This window comes from Cyprinodon tularosa, unplaced genomic scaffold (assembly GCF_016077235.1).
Source record: "Cyprinodon tularosa strain WSP-4 unplaced genomic scaffold, ASM1607723v1 ctg1729, whole genome shotgun sequence".
In the NCBI taxonomy this organism is placed as follows: Eukaryota; Metazoa; Chordata; class Actinopteri; order Cyprinodontiformes; family Cyprinodontidae; genus Cyprinodon; species Cyprinodon tularosa.
The window spans coordinates 1-23,955 of NW_024038558.1; the positions used below are offsets into that span (position 1 = coordinate 1).

Genomic DNA, 23,955 nt, shown 5'->3' on the forward strand with positions numbered 1-23,955 from the left:
GAATATATTTTATTTATACATTATTTTGCAATATTAAAAATAGACTATTATTCTAATTTAAAACCCAATAAAGCACAGGAACCAAGGACAATACTAGAATCAATCTGAGAGCTAACCAAAAACAACTGCAAACCAAATTAGTAGAAACATAATGACAAAATAATGTTGGACAACTAAAACAAATCCCACATTGCATCAACCCAGTCCTGTAAGGCTTTGCCCAATCAGCTAGTTCATAAGATAAAAAAAAGAATTATGAAATGTTCTGTAGTGCTTGTGCTACAACTCCATCTCTAGAAGACAACCTTTTAGCCAATTAATGGAGAGCATCTAAACTACTAAACAAATGTCCTTTGGTGAGAGAATATTAAAACAACAGCAGCAATATGAAGGTAAATATGTGCCAAAATGAACGAACTTGTGAATTTAATGTGAAAACTTGAGAATGCAAATCTGAGAATTTGTACCACAAAAATCTGAACTTGTATGCCAAAATGTTCTGCTGTAAATAAAAACCGCACACACACAAACTGAATTTGAAGTCAAGACCATGTAGAAAAAAATTACACTTGTCAGTCCAATCTTCACCTGAAGAGGATTTTCACTCAAATCTGATTTAAATGTGAATGCACAAAAAAAATATTTACTGGTGTGTTCATATAGTTTTACACAAATAAAATTACAGCTGACAAATGATTATTGATAGTTTATTTGTAATTTATTTGTGTTGCTGTTATTAAATTAAATTATTAAATTGTTTATAAAAGTTATTGTTGTCGGTGTGTTCTTAAAGTCTTTTATCTGTTTCATCACTTCTTTATAATTTAAGTAAACTTAGAACAACTTTTCAGTGACAACATCAGTTTATTTTTAGAGAAGCAAGTATTTACAATAAACTATTAAAAACATTTTTAACTATTGACATTAGATTTTAAAATTAACTACTACAACTATTTACAGAAGATATACAGTAAATATTACTAGAGAACATATATATATATATATATATATATATATATATATATAAAATTGTGCTCCAAAGGCGTCCTCCCAAGTACGCAGCCTGCGAATTTAGACGCAGCCTGTGATTGGTTGGCCTATAGAACACCCCCCTCCCCCCCTCCATTTCCTCTCACATCTTCAAACACAAGTTCGTTTTGGCACAAATATCTCACAAGGAATGTGACAAAACTCAGAGCGCGGTGTCAACGTGCTGTGTCTCGCGAGAGCGCGTTTGTGTTCTTGAAGCAGCAGATTCAAGAAGCTGTAATGGCTAAATTGAGGTTGTAATGCAAGATTAACATATGCAAAAAAATTATAATTACAAATAAACTATCAATAATCATTTGTCAGCTGTAATTTTATTTGTGTAAAACTATATGAACACACCAGTAAATATTTTTTTGTGCATTCACATTTAAATCAGATTTGAGTGAAAATCCTCTTCAGGTGAAGATTGGACTGACAAGTGTAATTTTTTTCTACATGGTCTTGACTTCAAATTCAGTTTGTGTGTGTGCGGTTTTTCTTTACAGCAGAACATTTTGGCATACAAGTTCAGATTTTTGTGGTACAAATTCTCAGATTTGCATTCTCAAGTTTTCACATTAAATTCACAAGTTCGTTCATTTTGGCACATATTTACCTTCATAGAGGTCATCCAGTGTTGTTTATTGATCTGATCCCAGCCTTCATATGAGACGGTTAAATATCCTTTTATCCATCTGCTTATGTAGTCTGTCACCTTGTTTGGAGGCTTAAACAACTAGAGATGGTGAAGTGATTTTATTTTAACATAAACTAACTAGTTTGAAAAACAAAGCCCTACTAATCAAGAGCTGGAATACTTTTTTTTCTTTTTAAGTTGGACTTTTTTTTTTTCTCTCATGACATATTTTCCTCTTTTATATCCAAAGTGTGTATTCAGTTTCACCATATACCAACCAGTTATTTTAGTGTTGTTTAATTTTGACATGCAGGATCTAAAATATTTAACTTTACGACTTAATATGGGATAAATCTCTTGTTTTGTCTTTTTTTCTTAGAGGTTCGAAGTGGGAGAAGCCGTACCCAAACAACAGCTGCAGATTTAACTGCACAGAAAGGTGTATTTAAAATGATTTGACTCACTTCTTAAATTTGTAGTTGTAAAAATGATTAAACACGGATGGTATTGAGAAGTGAAAGAGGAATGTTTTCTTTCTCAAACTGAGTTTTATAACGTGTGGTGCGTGTTTGTATTTCACATCAGTGTCTACGCTTTGGCAGGAAGTCTTTTGGTTTTTTTTAAGCAACTTTGCACGTCCAGACACTGAAGCTCCCCCACCCATTCTTCTTTGCAGAATAAGTTCATTTAATTAACTCTAAGACCATCCCTCTATCAAACCATCCATCTTTTTAGTCTCTGGCTGCCTCCCTGTCACTGCTTTGAAAGAACGCTACCTCCACATCATGATGCTTCCACCCCCATAGTATGGTGCGGTAATGACATTTTTGAGGTGACAGACAAAGCACTTTTTCCAACCCACAGTGGCAGTAGGCCAAAACGTTCTGACCTACAGCTAAAGGTCCCAATGTTGACAGATCCTTCCACTTAAAGCTGTGTTTAGTTCACATCCCAATGGACACTATTCACCAATGGGACATCTCCAAGGATATTTTATTACTATTAGAGGTACTAGAGTAAAGTAGAATACATACTAATGCACATCAGTTTTTATTCATTTACTTGGAAAAATAAATGTAAATCCATGCCTTATTTTCTTCCACTTTGCAATTCTAGAACAAATGTTATTGACCTTAACAAAAGCCGGCAATGTCTTTGGTTGTAAAAGGAGAAAATCTACACTGCAAAAAAGTAAATCTAAATAAGTCAATTTTTTCTTTAAATAGGTGCATTTTTTTCTTGAATTGAGGAGGTAAGTGAGATAATTTGCCAATGGAACACGACAATTTACATTTAAAATAAGAAAAAACAACTGCCTACTATCTAAATATTTTGTTATATTACTAAAAATCATTGCATTGGCAGATCATCTTATTTTGCTAAAATTGTACTTATTTCTAGACCTTTTTTGCAGTGTAGCAACCCAGTCTCATGGGAAAATGTACCCCCACTACGTTGGTCCACACTGCAAAACGTAGTGGAGGTACATTAATGGCCATTTTTTTGTGGTACTGTTACGTTTCTTCTGCCTATATGCTTTCTATTGTTTTACGTCCTAGTCACGTGACTTTCAAGATTCCAGCTGGGAGAAGAAAAAAAATATATATATATGGCCGACATTCGCTCATTTTTTTGTGGAAAGATTAATGACTTGAGCTTGTTTTGGCATTAAAATGAGTTTTGATTACATTTCTAGTGAGAAATGTATAGTTGTTGCCAGAATATTTACTCAGGGAATGTACATATTCACTTGCTTGTTTGTTTCTTGCAAAGATTTTTCAAGATAATGTGAAACTGTAACATTTTGGTATAAACATAGCTGAGATTTCTCTAACTTTTAGTGGGAAAATCAATAATTTCAATCAGTTTCTGCATTTAAATGGGTTTTGATTACATTTATAGCGAGAAGTGTAGGGTTTATTTACATAATATTTACTTAGTGAACATGCATAATCACCCGCTTGCTAGTTTTTGCTACGGGTTTTCGGATCTCGTCAGGATTATGTGAAATTGCAACGTTTTGGCTGCTACCCATCGCCTAGCATTTAGCTAGGCGATGGGTAGCTAAAAACGTCTTTAGAAATAAATATCAGAATCAATCAGCTGGTTGCACCTCAGGGCAACATGGAATGGATATCGGCCAAGAAAATGATTGATTTCATTGACTGATACCATTGACTATAAAAACCCCGACTGCTTTGCAGAAATAATTGATAGGATTTCATACATCATTGAGTATTTGACAGCAGAAATAATAATATCCTTTGATCATGACTGATCTTTCTAATCAAATATTTTTCCTCATCACAGCAGCTCAGAGTCGTGTCTGCAGGGCAGATGAGACTGACATTAAACCCACCTTTAGTGTGCAACAGAATTCTCTGAATCAGTACAGGGTACTTTGTAATCCTCTGGGTCACCAGCAGGATGCAATCTGGGATATCAAGCCTCCGCACAGTGCTGCTACTTCTCGTTGTGACGGCTGCAGAATTTCCCATAAACTTTTTTCATACAGTCCCCATTGGATTCCGAGAACTGAGGGTCAAATACAACAAAAATAAATACGCAAAACATATACTGACAGCATAGATACCGTATTTTCACGACCATAAGGCTCACCGGACTAAAAGGCGCACTCTCAGTTATGTGTCCCATTTCTGTATTTAACACACACATAAGGCGCACCGGACTATAGGGCGCGTTTTTTATATAGGTACAAGTCCTCTACTACCTTTAAATACCTCTACTGCGTATTTAAAAATACAGCGGGGGCAAAACTGAGTATGACTGTGCTTTATTCATGTATTTATTACAAAGTATTAATCAAACCTGGCAGCTGGCCGTGAGACAGACCAACATCGCAGATGACACAGAGCTGTGATCACTCCTAAATTAACTTAAAATCCTGAAACCTGCTGACGGAATATGTTCGCTTTTATTGCCGGTATCCTGGTGCCTGCAGCTAAAATTATTTAGATGAAAAACACCTGCCAGCAGCCGCGGTGAACCCCAGGCTGCCCAGCCTAGAGGCTGCTGATGAAAGGATTTCTACTGTCGGTGCACCGCTGGTATGTGGGGGTCTGAGCGCCTCCGACAGAAATAGATAATCTGGATGAACTGACTGCAATTATGAAGTTTTCAGGTGGACTTTCTCACTTAAAACATATTAAAACTACTTTATTCCCACTGATCACAGCAAATATAGCTGCAAGATTTAGATTATTTAGATGAAAAAACACCTGCCAGCCGCCGCGATGAAGAGGAGGAGACGCGCCGGGGCTGCTGTTGAATTAAGTTTTCAGGGAGAAAAATACAGCGGGAGCAAAACTGAGTATGATTGTGCTTTATTCATGTATTTATTACAAAGTATTAATCAAACCCATCAAAGTCAACATCCTCTGTTTCTGAATAAAACAGCTGCGCTAAATCAGACATGCCAGTTTCCCCTTCTGCGCTGTCAGAGTCACTTTCCGTGCAGCGCGGCTCCTCAGAAATAATGCCGGCTTTTGCAAAAGCTTGAACAACAGAGCCAGCAGACACGTTAGTCCAAGCATCTACAATCCATCCGCAAACGGTGGCGTAATCTGCCCGGCGCTGCCTTCTTATCCTGAAACTGTGGTCTCCGTCGGTCATCCATCGCTCCCACGCCGCTCGCAGCCTTACTTATAACGGCCGCTTCACACCGATGTCGAGCGGTTGAAGCTCCTTTGTCAGACCCCCGGGATAACGGCGAGCACAGCGTTCATTTGATTCATCTTTTTTTCACATCGGCTGTGAGATGGGCACGCAGCGATGGTGATGCGTGGAAAAAACCACCTAGTCTTCTCACATACACCTGCCTCAGCCACGCATCCATCCAGCCTTTTTCATCTAATATCATATGTCATCAGAGCGCTGTCTGTCTCGCTGTCAGCTCCCAGATCAGCTTCTCTGATTGGTTGATGCGGCGCGTCCAGCAGCAAAACTTCAAATTTTCCATCTGAGCAGCAGCAGCGCGTTGGCGGTGCTTCAGATGCTTAAACGCTCCCGACGTGCTGCACCAAAATGCGCTGCGGGACCTTTTGCTGCACCTATACGCGCGTCAACCATTGACTTTGCATGTAAACTCGCTGCTTCTGCTGCACCTGCTGGGTCCGGTTCACACCGATGTCGAGCAGCGTTAATTTGTTTTTCACATCAGCTGTGAGATGGGCACGCATGGAGTTACATATTAACAGCGATGGTGAGGGGTGGAAAAAAAACACCTGGTCTCCTTACATTCAGCCACTCTTTCATCATCTCCTCAATGAGGTGGTCTCAAAAGTCGCAGTTACAACACACATAAGGCGCACCGCACCATAGGGCGCACCGCACATTTTGAGGGAAAAAAAAGACGTTTAAGTGCGCCTTATAGTCGTGAAAATACGGTAATTTAAAAAGGGAGTCCCTGCCTGAAACCTTTAATTCTATTCAGTGGACCATCAGGTCTTCCACATGACTGAAATGTTTAGCTAACTCAAACACGCCTGACCTGGCTGACCAGAATGTCTCCTATCCTCTTGATGATGAAGTTTCCCTCCGACCCTCCCGCTTCCAGCTGGCTCTCCTTTTCTCGGGCAAAGAGTCGTTGGAGGAGCTGGTCGTGCAGGTCTAGGAGATCATCCAATACTGGAAAAATCCTTTCCACTGTGTGCTGATCCAGAGGAACCTCCTTCTGCAGGCCTTTGCTGTATATTTCAGACATGATGCACAACGTTTGCATGTAATGCAACTCAGTCTGCATCAGCTCTGCAAAAAGTAAAACAAACTCTTCTTATTCAAAGACACAAAAAGGCAGTTTCCATGTGGATCCAAAGATGCATGTCTTCTGATCCAGAGCTCTGCAAACAGCTTCCCTCAGTGTTCATCGTAATATAATACTTAATGATCAGGGAGGAATTTCCTAGATTTGGTTAACCACTGCTAGATTGAGATAAAGATAAAAAGCTAAAGCATCAGGCAATGTTAATAGTTCAGAAATCTTTAACATTTAGTCAACAAACAGTCATTACACTGCAAAAACATTCTGCAAATCAGTACACATGTCTTAAAATAAGTGTATTCACCCTTAATTTAAGTAGGAAAATAAGTTGATCTGCCAATGGAATGAGCATTTTTCCCTTAAAATAAGATAATTAGATATTATTCCCTTTAAATAAGAGACTGTAATTGTTTTTTCTTATTTAAAATGTAAATGGTCCTATTCCACACTGTAAACCCGAATAAGTTGAAAATACTCAAAATCTTTGTCGTAACCGATTACGTGAATGTTTTTAAGTAGAGGAAATAAATATTATGAGTTTGACTGAACTTAAAAAATATAACTTCAGTTTACTCAAAAGCTTTCTTTACATTACTTTAGTTTTTGTGTAATAGAAATAACTTTTATGAGTTTGACTAAACTTAAAAAATATACCTTCACTTTACTCAAATATATATAGATATATAAAATATTAAAGTACTTTTGCTCACAATATACGTTTAATTTTATTTCCTAATGTCTGAAAACAGAAACAGACATCAAATCTCTTTTTTAGTTCACGTTTTTTTATTTAAGTTTTAAAAAAAACTTTAATAAAACATTGGGAATAGTTTCGATAAACCAGTTTAGCCAGAAAAAAAAGGCTTAACAGTGATGCAGGTCACTGAAACGTTATTTAACAGAAAGACCATGGTAATTTTAAAAGAAAGCTCATCCGTCTTGTTACTAAAAAAATAAAAAAAGAAACATAAATTAAACAACAAATTATAAAAGCTTTGAATAAAAAGACATTGCGACAGAATCAAAGCTAACACAACCAATTATTCAACTAAAATTAGTCACAAACAGTGCATCAATGGTGATGTTTTTGAAAGGGCATATAACCATCTCGTGATTTCTTAAATTACATCTCAAGTGTCCAAATAATCTTGACTTAGAAAAAGGCTTCTTAAAGTCACACAAGGGACAGGTGAAACATAAATGTGATCCTTGTGCTCCATCAGTTGCATCAAGTCTGCCTGTGCCAGTATGACAATGTGAAAGATGGGTTTTAACTGTATTAAATGACTGAAAAATGCAATTGCTGTAGAGGCACGGCAGTGGGCTGACTCTTGAATACTGACTGTGTTGCAGACGATAACGTGTAAATAACTTTGCCCAGGTATCCAGGGACGTAGAACATAGTTTGCATCTCCAGTCCATGTTCGGCCTGCAATTAAATAAAATATTTCTTTAATGAGTAAGTGTTTAGGTAAGCATAATAAAGTAGGTGCTGATCTAGAGGTTACAAATGAAATAAAAGTAATAACTATTATAACTCAAATCCAAGCAAATCCTCTGTAATAGTTTGGAGAATCCCCACTATTAATATTACCTTTTTACAACCCATTTAAAGTTTACAGCTGGACTCATTATTTCACATCTATTAAATATCAACTTCAGTAAAAATAGTAGAGAATGAAAGACCTGTTTTACAAAAGGAACAGTTAATTAAATACTGACTAATGATGTAAAATACTCAATATGTTAATAAGGCCAAACATGTTAATTCTGTTCAGTATAAATAGACTTACATTTGCTATTTTTAACGTAATTAATAATGCAGCTTAAAGAAATACATAAATATATAAGGATACCTTAGATATTGGGGGTGTTGCTCAATAATTTGTTTCCACTCTGGATGAAATGAGCTGATAAGAGAAATAGAAAATTTATTTAATTATTTCAATTTGTTAAACATTGTGATCCATGTTTACTTTTTAAGTAAAAAAACAAAAGTAAGAAAAATTGACTTACCAGATGAAATGCTTTCATCACGTCTGTGGGAATGAGGATATGGCCTACAGCAGCTCTCTGTGAAAAAGTTTCATGTTTAATTTACACATAATAACCTCTTATAAACTAAATTCAATGTACATATTTATATTTTTTGGCCATCATTCAAACTGGTTTATCTCCATTTTATTTGGTTAGATATTTAAATATTCAACAAAGTTTAAGTGAGTTTTTGTTTAATTCATAAAGCTTAGTTTTTATTTAGTTTCAGTTAACTGAAATGATTTCTTAATTTTAGTTAAAAGGATTTAAATTGAGTTCAAATTATTTTTATTTTGTGAACTATAAAAATATACATATATGGGCAGACCTCCGTACGTGACAAGTTAACTTGTACAATAATATTCTTTCTCTTAATAACATAGCTGAATCTTTCAACAGACAATCAACAATTAAGAAACATTTACAGTATACTCACCACAGAAGATCTCCGAGCATTAGGAGAAGCCCCAGACTCAGAACGATGCAGCTGACGAGTGGATGCTAGTGGTCTGTAGCAGGTGTACAGTAACACAGAGCTAAGGTTGCTAGCTTGCGAAGGCGCTGAGTGCCCCAAACTCACTTTAACCGCTGTGGTCAAAAAACAAAATATAAACTATTCTTTTCTGTGCAATGGTTATACGTAAAACTGACGCACAGTTTTAATACTGTTTGTCACCTTTACTCGTCTGTCTCTGCCAAGTCCAGCCTCGAGAAGGCACCCGTTTTTTTTTTTTTTTTTTTTTTAAGAACGTGCCCAACATGACGTAAGCATGCAGCGTTCCGCATTTACTTAAAATATTTCATTGAATGACAGCCATCGACTCAAAAGTATTAATCTAATTCAAATTAAAAGAACATTATTCAGTCAGAAAACTTATTAATTAATAGTTATTTTTACGGAAAACTTGATTTGAGTTATCTACCATTTATAACTTTCAGTTAGTAGTACTGTTTGGGTTTACAGTGTATAAAAAAAAAAAGTAAAAAAAAAAAACAACAAAATTTTGTCGACCCCCATGCAGTACCTCTGTGGACCCCCTAGGGGTCGTGGACCCCCTGTTGAAGACCTTTGATTTAGAGTCTAACGTCCAAATAAAATTACACTGAGATACAAGTTTTCACATTTACAGGGGATCTTAAATTTTTAAAAAATTAAATTTTTTTTTAAAAAAATTTTCCCAATTTTTTTTTTAAAAAATTTTAAAAAAATTTTTTTTTTAAAAATTTAAAAAATTTCAATTTTTAAAAAAAAAAAACCCAAAAAAGGCCCCCCCAAAATTTGGGGGAAAAAAAATTTTTTTTTAAAAAGGAGAAAAAAGAAAAAATTTTTAAAAAAAAATTTCCCCCCAAAAAAAAGGGGCCCAAAAAAAAAAAAAACCTTTTTAATTTTTTCTTAAAAAACCCAAAAAAATTTTTCCCTTCCCCAACCCCCAAATCCTTTTCCCCCCAAAAAAAAAATTTTTTTTTTTTTTTTTTTTTTAAAAAATTAAAAACCCCCTTTTTCCCTTTTTTTTATTTTTTTTTAAAAACCCCCTAAAAGGTTTTTTTTAAATTTTTTTAAAAAAAAAAAAAACCAAAACCCCCTTTTTTTTAAAAAATTTTTTTTTTCCCCCTTTTTTTTTTTTTTTTAAAAAAAAGGGGTTTTTTTAAAAAAAAAAAAAAAAAAAAAAAAAAAACCCTTTTTTTTAGGGGCTTTTTTTTTGAAAAAAAAAACCCCAAAAAAAAAAAATAAAAGGTTTTTTAAAAAATTTTTTTTTAAAAAATTTTTTTTTTTTTTTTTTTAATTTTTTTTTAAATTTTAAACCCCAAAAAATTTTTTAAAAAAATTTTTTTTAAAAAGGGGCCAAAAAACCCCGGAAAAAATTTTTAAAAAAAAAAAAAAAATTTTTTAAAATTTTTTTTAAAAAATTTTTTTTCACCTTTTTTTAAAAATTTTTTTTTTGGGCCAAAATTTTCCCAAAAAAATTTTTTTTTGTTTCCCCCAAAAATTTTGGGAATTTTTCCCCTTTTTTGGGGTTTCCCCCAAATTTTTCTCAAATTTTTTTTTCCCCCCCCAAAAAAAACCCCCCCCCCAAAAAAAAAAAACCCCCCGGGGGAAATTTTTTGGGGCCCCGATTCCCCTTTTTAAAATTAAAATTTTTTTTTTTTTTTGGCCCCCCCCCCCCAAAAAAAAAAAAAAAAAATTTTTTTTAAAAAAAACAATTTTTTTGAAAAAAAAATTTTTTTAAAACTTAAAAATTTTTTCCTTTTAATTTTTTTTTTTTTTTTTATTAAAAAATTTTTTTTAAAAATTTTTTTTAAAAAAAACCCCCCCTTTTTTTCCCAAAATTTTAAAATTTTTTTTTTTTTTTTTTTTCAAATTTTGGGGTTTTTTTTGGGGAAAAAAAAAAAAAAAAAGGGGGGAAAAAAAAACAAAAGGGGTTTTTTAAAAAGGGGATTTTAAAAAAAATTTTTTTTAAATTTGGGGTTTTAAAAAAAAAAAATTTTAAATGAAAAAAATTTTTTTTTAAATTTTTTAAAAAGGGGCCCTTTTTTTTAAAAAAATTTAAAAATTTTCCCAAAATTTTTTTTTTTAAAAAAAAAAAAAAATTTCCCCCCCCCCAAAAAAACCCCAAAAAAAATTTTTTAAAAAAAAAACCCCCCCCAAAAAAAATTTTTTTAAAACCCCCAAAAAAATTTTTTAAAAAAAAAAAAATTTTTTTTTTTTTCCCCCCCAAAATTTTTTGACCAAAAAAAAAAAAAAAAAACAAAAAAAAATTTTAAAAGCTAAACCCGGGGGCCCCCAAAAAAAAGGGGGGCCCCCCCCTTTTTAAAAAAAAAAAATTTAAAAATTTTTAAAAAAAGGGTTCCAAAAAATTTTTAAAAAAAAAAAAATTTTTTTAAAAAATTTTTTTTTTAAAAAATTTTTTTTTTTTTTTCCCCCTTTTAAAATTTTAAAAAAAAACCCCCCCCCAAAAAAAACCCCTTTTTAAAAAAAAAAAAAAATTTAAATTTTAAAAAAAAATTTTTTTTTTTTTAAAAAAAAAAATTTTTTTTTTTTTTTAAAGGGGTTTTAAAAGGGAAATTTTAAAAAAAGGGTTTTAATTTAAAAAAAAAAAAAAAAAAATTTTTTTTTTTTAAAAAAAACCTTTTTCCCCAAAAATTTTTTTTTTGGGTTTTTTTTTTTTTTTGGGGGAAAATTTTTAAAAAACCCTTTTTTTTTAAAAACCCGCCAAAAAAAATTTTTTTTAAAAGGGGAAAAAAAAAAAAAGTTGGGGGTTTTTTTTTTTTTCCTTTAAAAAACATTCCGCCCCAATGGGGGGGAACCCAAAACCCCTTTTTTATCTTTGGGTTTTTTGGGGGGAAAAAAAAAAAATTTTTGGGGGGTAAGGGGGGAAAAAAAAATGGTTTTTTTAAAAAAAAAAAAATTTAAAAAAAATTTTTTTTTTAAAAAAAAAAAGGGGGCCCCAAAATTAAGGGGGGGAAAAAAAAAGGGGGGCCCCCCAAAAAAAAAAAAAAAAAATTTTTTCCCCCAAATTTTTTTTAAAATTTTCCAAAAAAATTTTTTAAAAAAAAAATTTTTTTAAAAACCCCCCCCAAAAAAATTTTTTTTGGGGGAAAAACCCCAAAAATGAAATTAAAAAAAAAAACAAAAACCCCCTTTTGGGAAAAAAAAGAAAAAAAAAAAAAAAAAACCCCCCAAAAAATTTTTTTTAAAAAAATTTTTTAAAAAAAAATTTTTAAAAAAAAAAAAAATTTTTAAAAAAAAAATTTCCAATTAAAAAAAAAAAAAAAAGGGTTTAAAAAAACCTTAAAAAGGAAATTTAAATTTTGGGTTTTAAAAAAAAACCCCTTTTTTAAAAAAAAAAATTGGGAAAAATTTTTTTTTAAAAAAAAAACCTTTTTCCCCCCTTTAAAAAAAAAAAGGAAAATTTTCCCCCAAAAAAAAAAAAATTTTTTTTTTTTTGGGTTTTTTTTAAAAAAAAAAAAAAAAAATTTTTGGGGAAAAAAACCCCAAAAAGGGGTTTTTTTTTTAAAAAAAAAAATTTTTTTTTTTTTTTTTTAAAAAAAACCCAAAAAAACCCCCCCCGGGGGGAAAAAAAAAAAAAATTTAAAAATTTTTTTTTTCCGGAAAAAAAAAAAAAAAAATAAATTTTTCCCCGGGCCCCCCCAAAAAATTTTAAAAAATTTTTTTTAAAAAAACCCTTAAAAAATTTTTAAAAAAAATTTTTAAAAACCTTAAAAAAGGGGCCCCCAAAAAAAAAAATTTTTTTTTTGGAAAAAAATTTTTTAAAAAACCCCCCAAAACCTTTTAAAAGGGAAAAAAAAAAATTAAAATTTTGGGGGCCAAAAAATTTTTTTTTAATTTCCCCCCTTTTTTTCCCGGGGCCCAAATTTTTTTTTTTAAAAAATTTTTTCCCCTTTTTTTTTTTTTAAAAAAAAAAAGGAAAAAGGGGTTTAAATTTTTTTAAAAAAAGGGGGGGCCCCCTGGTTTTGGGTGAAGACCCTTTTTCCCCCCCCTTTTTTCCGTTTTTTTAAAAAAATTTTAAAAATGGGGAATTTTCCCTTTCCCCCAAAAAAAACCCCTTTTTTTGGGGGAAACCCCCGTTTTTAAAAATTTTTTTTTTTAAAATTTTTCCCTTTTTTTTTTTTTTGGGCCCCAAAAAAAATTTAAAAAAATTGGGGGGGAAATTTCCTTTTGGGGGGCCCAAAAAAAAAAAAAAATTTTAAAACCCCAAATTTTTTTTTTGGGGGGTTTTTTTTAAAAAAAAGTTTTTTCCCCCAAAAAATAATTTAAAAAAGGTTTAAAAAAAAAAATTTTTTTCCCCAAAAAATTTTTTTTTTTTTTTAAAATTTAATTAATTTTAATTAAAAAAAAAAAATTTAAAAAACCCCTTTTTTAAAATTTTTAAAATTTAAAAATTTTTTAAAAAAATTTTTTTTTTTTTTTTTTTTTTTAAAAAGGGGGGGGGGGGGGGGGGGGGGGGGGGGGGGGGGGGGGGGGGTTTGGGGGGGGGAAAAAAAAGGGGGGGGGGGGGGGGGGGGGGGGGGGGGAAAGGGAAAATTTTTAAAAAAAAGGGTTTTTAAAAAAAAGGCCTTTTAAAATTTTTCCCCAAAAAGGGGGGTTTTTTTTCCCCCAAAATTTTTATTTTTTTTTTTTTAAAAATTTTTTTTTTTAAAAAAAATTTTTTTTTTCCCTTTTAAAAAAAAATTTTTAAAAAATGTTTAAACCCCAAAAAAAACTTTCCCCCCTTTTTTTTAAAAATTTAAAAAAAAATTTTTCCCGGGGGAAAAAAAAAGGTTCCCTCCTTTTTTTTGGAAATTTTAAAAAAACCCCCCCCAAAAAAAAATTTTTCCCCGGGAAAAATTTTTTTTTTTCCAAAATTCCCCCGGGAAAAACCCCTTTTTGGAAAAAAAAAAAAAAATTTTTTTGGGGCCCAAAAAAACCCCAAAAGGGTTTTTTAAAAAAAAATTTTTGGTTTTTAAAAATTTTATTCCCCGTCTCCAGAATATAAATCTTGCGTTCAATTTTGAACTCATTCACTGCAGGTATTTCAGGTTTTAACCATTTTTGGGTGGTTTTTTTTTTGCTTTGCTTCCTACAAGAAGCATTAACAACAGTTTTTTTTTATCATTTAGAGCAGGTGTCTTCAACGTTTTCCAGGCTAAGGACCCCCAAACTGATGGTGAGATGAAGCAAGGACCCCCTAATTATATATTTTGTTTGAAATTGTGTTCTATCAAACTGGTCCTATAGTCACTATTACAGATGGAGTAATGTAACCAAAGTAATTTCGCCCTGGATAATTAAAGTATTTCTGATTCGTATTCCTCGTTGATGGGACAGGTGTGAATGAAATGATGATGAATTCATGTTGAATTCATGTTCATGTGTATTTAAAGACATTTTAATTAGTGGAAAAATTGCATGGGGGAATATATATCTATATAAAAAAAAAGTAAAAAAAAAAAAAAAAAACAACAAAATTTTGTCGACCCCCATGCAGTACCTCCGTGGACCCCCTAGGGGTCGTGGACCCCCTGTTGAAGACCTTTGATTCAGAGTCCAACGTCCAAATAAAATAACACTGAGATACAAGTTTTCACATTTACAGGGGATCTTTTTCATGAATTTGTTATTTAAATGATAAATTATTTGCTCTCAGAATAGTTTAAAGTCGTAGGGAAGCGGCTCTTCAGATGACCGTTGATGTATGATTGGCCGAATTTAGTAGTTCAGGCTGACGTATAACTAACTGACCTGCATAAGATAGTGAAAAAAAAAACAGATTTTAAGACAGGATTTATTTTAAATAGAAATTTTCTAAACTTTGGGACACTATGGTCTGATAAAGAGTACATTTATATACATGTTTAAGCCAGAATGATTTGACATCTAAATATGACTTCCCCACGACTTTAAGCACTGGACAGCTCCAGAAAATATGGTGAGGATTTGCCTCATTTGTTCCACAGAGCATAACAGCTGACTTTGTTGCTCAGATACTTTTTCTGAGCTGGATTCTCAAAGTACCTAAAAGTATCTTCCAGCTAAACTCCCTCCACATGGTGGAGCTTGAGGTCATCCAGTGTTGTTTATTGATCTGATCCCAGCCTTCATATGAGACGGTTAAATATCCTTTTATCCATCTGCTTATGTAGTCTGTCACCTTGTTTGGAGGCTTAAACAACTAGAGATGGTGAAGTGATTTTATTTTAACATAAACTAACTAGTTTGAAAAACAAAGCCCTACTAATCAAGAGCTGGAAAATTAGAAATCTCCTGTCCAGGGGTGATGCTGAGAAACTAGTCCATGCATTTGTTACTTCAAGGCTGGACTATTGTAATTCTTTACTATCAGGAAGTCCACAAACTGTAGTTAAAAGTCTTCAGCTGATCCAAAATGCTGCAGCCAGAGTTCTGATGAAAATTAAAAAGAGAGATCACATCTCTCATATCCTGGCTTCTCTTCATTGGCTTCCTGTTAAATCAAGAATAGAATTTAAAATCCTCCTTCTCACATATAAAGCCTTAAATGGCCAAGCTCCATCTTATATCAGAGATCTGATTGTTCCTTATGTTCCTAACAGAGCACTTCGCTCTCAATCTGCAGGTTTACTAGTGGTTCCTAGAATTTCTAAAAGTAGAATGGGAGGCAGATCTTTTAGTTATCAGGCTCCTCTCCTGTGGAACCAACTACCAGTTTTAGTCCGTGAGGCAGACACCCTGTCTACTTTTAAGGCTAGGCTTAAAACTTTCCTTTTTGATAAAGCTTATAGTTAGAGTGGCTCAGGTTATCCTGAGCTATCTCTATAGTTATGCTGCTATAGGCTTAGACTGCTGGAGGACATAGGGACCCCCATTTCATCATCTGCTTCATTCTCTCTCTGTTCTCCTATTCTGCAGAATCTGTTAGTTCAATCTCTAACCTTCTGCTCTATCTGCTTTTCCTCAGAGTAGCTTTGCCTCGTCTGTTCCTGTTTGGCTGTGACGTCATCCTGGAAAGAAACATCAGCTGTGCTGTGACTGGGTGGATGTGCTCTCTTCGTCCTCTGGCATGGGAGCTGGCTCGGAGCTCGTCTGCCTGGCTGTGTGTTTCCTGGACGGGGCTGCCTTTTACAGCTGCTTTTGTGTCTCTGCTTCCGTCTCCTTGAACCCAGTCGGCCTCGGCAGATGGCCGCTCACACTGAGCCTGGTTCTGCTGGAGGTTTCTTCCTGTTAAAAGGGAGTTTTTCCTCTCCACTGTCGCTACAAGCATGCTTAGTGTGAGGGATTGTATTTGAGTCAATGAGTCGATGCAATCAACTGGTTTTCCTTAGATAGAAAACTTTGTATCAATTTGACTGTATGATCTGGTTGAACTGTGAAGTGCCTTGAGATGACATGTGTTGTGAATTTGGCGCTATATAAATAAACTGAATTGAATTGAATTGGAATACTTTTTTTTCTTTTTAAGTTGGACTTTTTTTTTTTCTCTCATGACATATTTTCCTCTTTTATATCCAAAGTGTGTATTCAGTTTCACCATATACCAACCGGTTATTTTAGTGTTGTTTAATTTTGATATGCAGGATCTAAAATATTTAACTTTACGACTTAATATGTGATAAATCTCTTGTTTTGCCTTTTTTTCTTAGAGGTTCGAAGTGGGAGAAGCCGTACCCAAACAACAGCTGCAGATTTAACTGCACAGAAAGGTGTATTTAAAATGATTTGACTCACTTCTTAAATTTGTAGTTGTAAAAATGATTAAACATGGATGGTATTGAGAAGTGAAAGAGGAATGTTTTCTTTCTCAAACTGAGTTTTATAACGTGTGGTGCGTGTTTGTATTTCACATCAGTGTCTACGCTTTGGCAGGAAGTCTTTTGGTTTTTTTTAAGCAACTTTGCACGTCCAGACACTGAAGCTCCCCCACCCATTCTTCTTTGCAGAATAAGTTCATTTAATTAACTCTAAGACCATCCCTCTATCAAACCATCCATCTTTTTAGTCTCTGGCTGCCTCCCTGTCACTGCTTTGAAAGAACGCTACCTCCACATCATGATGCTTCCACCCCCATAGTATGGTGCGGTAATGACATTTTTGAGGTGACAGACAAAGCACTTTTTCCAACCCACAGTGGCAGTAGGCCAAAACGTTCTGACCTACAGCTAAAGGTCCCAATGTTGACAGATCCTTCCACTTAAAGCTGTGTTTAGTTCACATCCCAATGGACACTATTCACCAATGGGACATCTCCAAGGATATTTTATTACTATTAGAGGTACTAGAGTAAAGTAGACTACATACTAATGCACATCAGTTTTTATTCATTTACTTGGAAAAATAAATGTAAATCCATGCCTTATTTTCTTCCACTTTGCAATTTTAGAACAAATCTTATTGACCTTAACAAAAGCCGGCAATGTCTTTGGTTGTAAAAGGAGAAAATCTACACTGCAAAAAAGTAAATCTAAATAAGTCAATTTTTTCTTTAAATAGGTGCATTTTTTTCTTGAATTGAGGAGGTAAGTGAGATAATTTGCCAATGGAACACGACAATTTACATTTAAAATAAGAAAAACAACTGCCTACTATCTAAATATTTTGTTATATTAATAAAAATCATTGCATTGGCAGATCATCTTATTTTGCTAAAATTGTACTTATTTCTAGACCTTTTTTGCAGTGTAGCAACCCAGTCTCATGGGAAAATGTACCCCCACTACGTTGGTCCACACTGCAAAACGTAGTGGAGGTACATTAATGGCCATTTTTTTGTGGTACTGTTACGTTTCTTCTGCCTATATGCTTTCTATTGTTTTACGTCCTAGTCACGTGACTTTCAAGATTCCAGCTGGGAGAAGAAAAAAAATATATATATATGGCCGACATTCGCTCATTTTTTTGTGGAAAGATTAATGACTTGAGCTTGTTTTTGCATTAAAATGAGTTTTGATTACATTTCTAGTGAGAAATGTATAGTTTGTTGCCAGAATATTTACTCAGGGAATGTACATATTCACTTGCTTGTTTGTTTCTTGCAAAGATTTTTCAAGATAATGTGAAACTGAAACGTTTTGGTATAAACATGGCTGAGATTTCTCTAACTTTTAGTGGGAAAATCAATAATTTCAATCAGTTTCTACATTTAAATGGGTTTTGATTACATTTATAGCGAGAAGTGTAGAGTTAATTTACATAATATTTACTTAGTGAACATGCATAATCACCCGCTTGCTAGTTTTTGCTACGGGTTTTCGGATCTCGTCAGGATTATGTGAAATTGCAACGTTTTGGCTGCTACCCATCGCCTAGCTAAAACGTCTTTAGAAATAAATATCAGAATCAATCAGCTGGTTGCACCTCAGGGCAACATGGAATGGATATCGGCCAAGAAAATGATTGATTTCATTGACTGATACCATTGACTATAAAAACCCCGATTGCTTTGCAGAAATAATTGATAGGATTTCATACATCATTGAGTATTTGACAGCAGAAATAATAATATCCTTTGATCATGACTGATCTTTCTAATCAAATATTTTTCCTCATCACAGCAGCTCAGAGTCGTGTCTGCAGGGCAGATGAGACTGACATTAAACCCACCTTTAGTGTGCAACAGAATTCTCTGAATCAGTACAGGGTACTTTGTAATCCTCTGGGTCACCAGCAGGATGCAATCTGGGATATCAAGCCTCCGCACAGTGCTGCTACTTCTCATTTTCTGGGAGAAAACAAAGAACGAGAAGCACCTTTAAAGGAGAATGCCCACATAACAAATGGCAAAGCTCACAGAGGAAGGCTTTAAGTTGTCAGACAAACTCGAATTAAACACATCATCAGCCTAAAGATGTGATAAGACACCAATCAGGAAAAGGAACATGTGTTACATAACAGATACGTGCTAACAGTGAGGCAGAAGGCTGATCCTTACCTTGATAAAGTTTTTAAAGTTTTTGTTTTTGTTCATGAGGTCCTTGTAGACGTTGATGGCTTCGTTGTGACGGCTGCAGAATTTCCCATAAACTTTTTTCATACAGTCCCCATTGGATTCCGAGAACTGAGGGTCAAATACAACAAAAATAAATACGCAAAACATATACTGACAGCATAGATAATTTAAAAAGGGAGTCCCTGCCTGAAACCTTTAATTCTATTCAGTGGACCATCAGGTCTTCCACATGACTGAAATGTTTAGCTACACTGTAAACCCAAACAGTACTACTAACTTAAAGTTATAAAGGGTAGATAACTCAAAATCAAGTTTTCCGTAAAAATAACTATTAATTAATGAGTTTTCTGACTGAATAATGTTCTTTTAATTTGAGTTAGATTAATACTTTTGAGTTGATGGCTGTCATTAAATGAAATATTTTAAGTAAATGCAGAATGCTGCGTGCTTACGTCATGTTGGGCACGTTTTTAAAAAAAAACAAAAAAAAAACGGGTGCCTTCTCGAGGCTGGACTTGGCAGAGACAGACGAGTAAAGGTGACAAACAGTATTAAAACTGTGCGTCAGTTTTACGTATAACCATTGCACAGAAAAGAATAGTTTATATTTTGTTTTTTGACCACAGCGGTTAAAGTGAGTTTGGGGCACTCGGCGCCTTCGCAAGCTAGCAACGTTAGCTCTGTGTTACTGTACACCTGCTACAGACCACTAGCATCCACTCGTCAGCTGCATCGTTCTGAGTCTGGGGCTTCTCCTAATGCTCGGAGATCTTCTGTGGTGAGTAGACTGTAAATGTTTCTTAATTGTTGATTGTCTGTTGAAAGATTCAGCTATGTTATTAAGAGAAAGAATATTATTGTACAAGTTAACTTGTCACGTACGGAGGTCTGCCCATATATGTATATTTTTATAGTTCACAAAATAAAAATAATTTGAACTCAATTTAAATCCTTTTAACTAAAATTAAGAAATCATTTCAGTCAACTGAAACTAAATAAAAACTAAGCTTTATGAATTAAACAAAAACTCACTTAAACTTTGTTGAATATTTAAAAATCTAACCAAATAAAATGGAGATAAACCAGTTTGAATGATGGCCAAAAAATATAAATATGTACATTGAATTTAGTTTATAAGAGGTTATTATGTGTAAATTAAACATGAAACTTTTTCACAGAGAGCTGCTGTAGGCCATATCCTCATTCCCACAGACGTGATGAAAGCATTTCATCTGGTAAGTCAATTTTTCTTACTTTTGTTTTTTTACTTAAAAAGTAAACATGGATCACAATGTTTAACAAATTGAAATAATTAAATAAATTTTCTATTTCTCTTATCAGCTCATTTCATCCAGGGTGGAAACCAATTATTGAGCAACACCCCCAATATCTAAGGTATCTTTATATATTTATGTATTTCTTAAAGCTGCATTATTAATTACGTTAAAAATAGCAAATGTAAGTCTATTTATACTGAACAGAATTAACATGTTTGGCCTTATTAACGTCTTGAGTATTTTACATCATTAGTCAGTATTTAATTAACTGTTCCTTTTGTAAAACAGGTCTTTCATTCTCTACTATTTTTACTGAAGTTGATATTTAATAGATGTGAAATAATTGAGTCCAGCTGTAAACTTTAAATGGGTTGTAAAAAGGTAATATTAATAGTGGGGATTCTCCAAACTATTACAGAGGATTTGCTTGGGTTTGAGTTATAATAGTTATTACTTTTATTTCATTTGTAACCTCTAGATCAGCACCTACTTTATTATGCTTACCTAAACACTTACTCATTAAAGAAATATTTTATTTAATTGCAGGCCGAACATGGACTGGAGATGCAAACTATGTTCTACGTCCCTGGATACCTCGGCAAAGTTATTTACACGTTATCGTTTGCAACACAGTCAGTATTCAAGAGTCAGCCCACTGCCGTGCCTCTACAGCAATTGCATTTTTCAGTCATTTAATACAGTTAAAACCCATCTTTCACATTGTCATACTGGCACAGGCAGACTTGATGCAACTGATGGAGCACAAGGACCACATTTATGTTTCACCTGTCCCTTGTGTGACTTTAAGAAGCCTTTTTCTAAGTCAAGATTATTTGGACACTTGAGATGTCATTTAAGAAATCACGAGATGGTTATATGCCCTTTCAAAAACCTCACCATTGATGCACTGTTTGTGACTAATTTTAGTTGAATTATTGGTTGTGTTAGCTTTGATTCTGTCGCAATGTCTTTTTATTCAAAGCTTTTATAATTTGTTGTTTAATTTGTGTGTTTCTTTTTTTTTTAGTAACAAGACGGATAAGCTTTCTTTGAAAATTACCATGGTCTTTCTGTTAAATAACGTTTCAGTGACCTGCATCACTGTTAAGCCTTTTTTTTCTGGCTAAACTGGTTTATCGAAACTATTCCCAATGTTTTATTAAAGGTTTTTTTAAAACTTAAATAAAAAAATGTGAACTAAAAAAGAGATTTGATGTCTGTTTCTGTTTTTAGACATTAGGAAATAAAATTAAACGTATATTGTGAGCAAAAGTACTATAATATTTTATATATATATATATTTGAGTAAAGTGAAGGTATATTTTTTAAGTTTAGTCAAACTCATAAAAGTTATTTCTATTACACAAAAACTAAAGTAATGTAAAGAAAGCTTTTGAGTAAACTGACGTTATATTTTTTAAGTTCAGTCAAACTCATAATATTTATTTCCTCTACTTAAAAACATTCACGTAATCGGTTACGACAAAGATTTTGAGTATTTTCAACTTATTCGGGTTTACAGTGTAACTCAAACACGCCTGACCTGGCTGACCAGAATGTCTCCTATCCTGTTGATGATGAAGTTTCCCTCCGACCCTCCCGCTTCCAGCTGGCTCTCCTTTTCTCGGGCAAAGAGTCGTTGGAGGAGCTGGTCGTGCAGGTCTAGGAGATCATCCAATACTGGAAAAATCCTTTCCACTGTGTGCTGATCCAGAGGAACCTCCTTCTGCAGGCCTTTGCTGTATATTTCAGACATGATGCACAACGTTTGCATGTAATGCAACTCAGTCTGCATCTCAAGGCCTCTGCAAAAAGTAAAACAACTGTTCTTATTCGAACTAGATACACAAAAGGCAGTTTATCCCATGTGAGATGTTCCAAAATGCATGACTCTGATCCAAGCTCTGCGATAACAGCTTCCCCTCGCGTGGACATCGTAATAAGATAACTTAATGATCAGAGGAATTTCCTAGATTTGGTTAATTAACCACTGCTAGATGAGATAAAGATAAAAAGCTACTAGCATAGGCAAAGATTTTAATAGTTCAGAATCTTTAACATTAAGTCAACAGACACAGTCATTACACTGCAAAAACATTGCTGGAGCGAGTTCACCCCCTTTAGTTAAGCCCCGACCACACGAAGTGCAAAACGAACACGAAACCTGATATTTTTCAAAAACTTTTGCGGAAAGACGGAGACGTAAAATAAATGTGAGCGCCCACAGACTAATGCATGAAAACGCCTGACTGGCAAAAATTTATGGCGCAGGCCTGTAAGGTGGCGCTGTGTTGCCAAAGCAAAAATAAGGCGACGAAATGTTGGTCATGCGCACTAATATTTATACATGTTTGCGCCTGCGGAGGTCCATTTTTCGTGTTCATATGACAAAATCAGGTGCTCGACGCGCGATGTCGAGCGACGTGATTGCATGTCTTAGCTTCCTGAGATATTTCCAGAAGAAGAAGATTCTGTTGTAAGCCCGAAAGCAGGATGAAGTAGCATTAAGCCTCAACGGGCCCTGCGTGCATTGTTTTGGGATACTGGTACTGCGCTTGCGTGTTTAGAAGCGACCTATGCAACGCATGCGTGTAAAAAAAAATATGTCGGTTAGAGCGTGTCTAAGGAATGGAAACGCGAAAACGGCGTCTTCGAAATCTTCCCACTCTGAAGGCTGAATAAAAAAAGATCGTGTTACAGACCCGCGGCAACTGCGCGGCTTTCGCGAGTGTGATGAGTAATGCTCGTTTCGTACGACAATTGGTGCGTTAGTGGGCACGGTCGCTTCGTACTAGAGGAAGGGGACTTGTAGGAAAATAGTTGCGTCGTTGCCTAATGTCGTAGGATGACAGCATTGTATTTCCTAGAATAAGATAATTAGTAGTATTATCTCTCGTTTATTAGGGTGCCTATTAAATAGAGACTGTCTACTATCGAGTCTGTTTTTCTTATTTAAATGTAAAGTGGTCATTATTCCACTGGTAAAGTGTCTCCACTTACTTGCGTCAATTGTAAAGAACAACATACTCCACTATATTTCGCAGATAACTAGATTAGACATTTTTCAGAGTGAGCGTACGTAAAATTTATTCAGGAATTTAGACATGATAGAAAGTATACTCAGTTGACCGAACAATAAGATTCATAGATTTGTTCTGGATGTTATATTCAGGTCAGCTTCACATTCTACTACACTTTCAAAGTAACAATCACTTGTTGGCTGTTGATGAGTGACGTTAAGTGACTAAGCGAAACTGCTGTGAGGGACTTTATTCTCTTATAAACAAAACATTTCATATTAATCGATTGTGAGGTGGTGGTCTAATGCGTAGCAATGTTAAAGGTCTGACTGCGTGCTCCGATGTGTCCAGGAGAGGTTGGTAGCTAATGTAGCCGTTGATGACATCCGTTGTCTCTGACAGCTCGCTTGTTTCGCTGCTTGGCAGGTACTACATGCAGCTCCACACACAGACCCAAGAGATCTGCTCAAACTCTTTGGCATTCCTCTGCGAACTCCCCCAGCAGCTGCTGCGGCGTCCATCATCTCTGTTCGAAACTAGGAGAACAGCTTACAGTGCGACAAGCATTTTCTCGCTACATACTACTGACTGAAACACAGCATGACAGAATGCCTGGGTGAACGTATATCAGCCCAGAGTGAGCAAGTTAGTAATGAGAAGAAAAACGAACAAATTTTTTCACATTGTACTATGACAGAGATAATTTCAGCGTTGTTTGATTTCTTGTCGCCAGCCTTTCTAACCTCTTTGCCTG

At 34.2% G+C, this 23,955-nt stretch overlaps 1 protein-coding gene and 1 long non-coding RNA gene across 3 annotated transcripts; one reads left to right on the plus strand and one right to left on the minus strand.

Annotated features, from left to right (window-relative positions):
• Positions 1-4,129: 4,129 nt before the first annotated feature.
• Positions 4,130-21,971, minus strand: LOC119781226 (rho guanine nucleotide exchange factor 28-like). Its single transcript, XM_038281620.1, has 5 exons — positions 21,725-21,971; positions 18,887-19,012; positions 18,559-18,676; positions 6,177-6,433; positions 4,130-4,201 (listed from the first exon to the last, which is right to left on the minus strand). Exons 1-5 carry the CDS (start codon positions 21,953-21,955, stop codon positions 4,130-4,132), a joined length of 804 nt encoding a protein of 267 aa, XP_038137548.1. The 5' UTR covers positions 21,956-21,971.
• LOC119781225 lies at positions 19,359-21,340 on the plus strand. Of its 2 annotated transcripts, XR_005280509.1 has the most exons (5): positions 19,381-19,442; positions 19,531-19,682; positions 20,083-20,139; positions 20,246-20,299; positions 20,728-21,340. It is a non-coding gene; the product is annotated as an uncharacterized LOC119781225 (long non-coding RNA). The 2 variants fall into 2 exon arrangements; XR_005280508.1 differs by having other exon boundaries at positions 19,359-19,682.
• Positions 21,972-23,955: the final 1,984 nt, after the last annotated feature.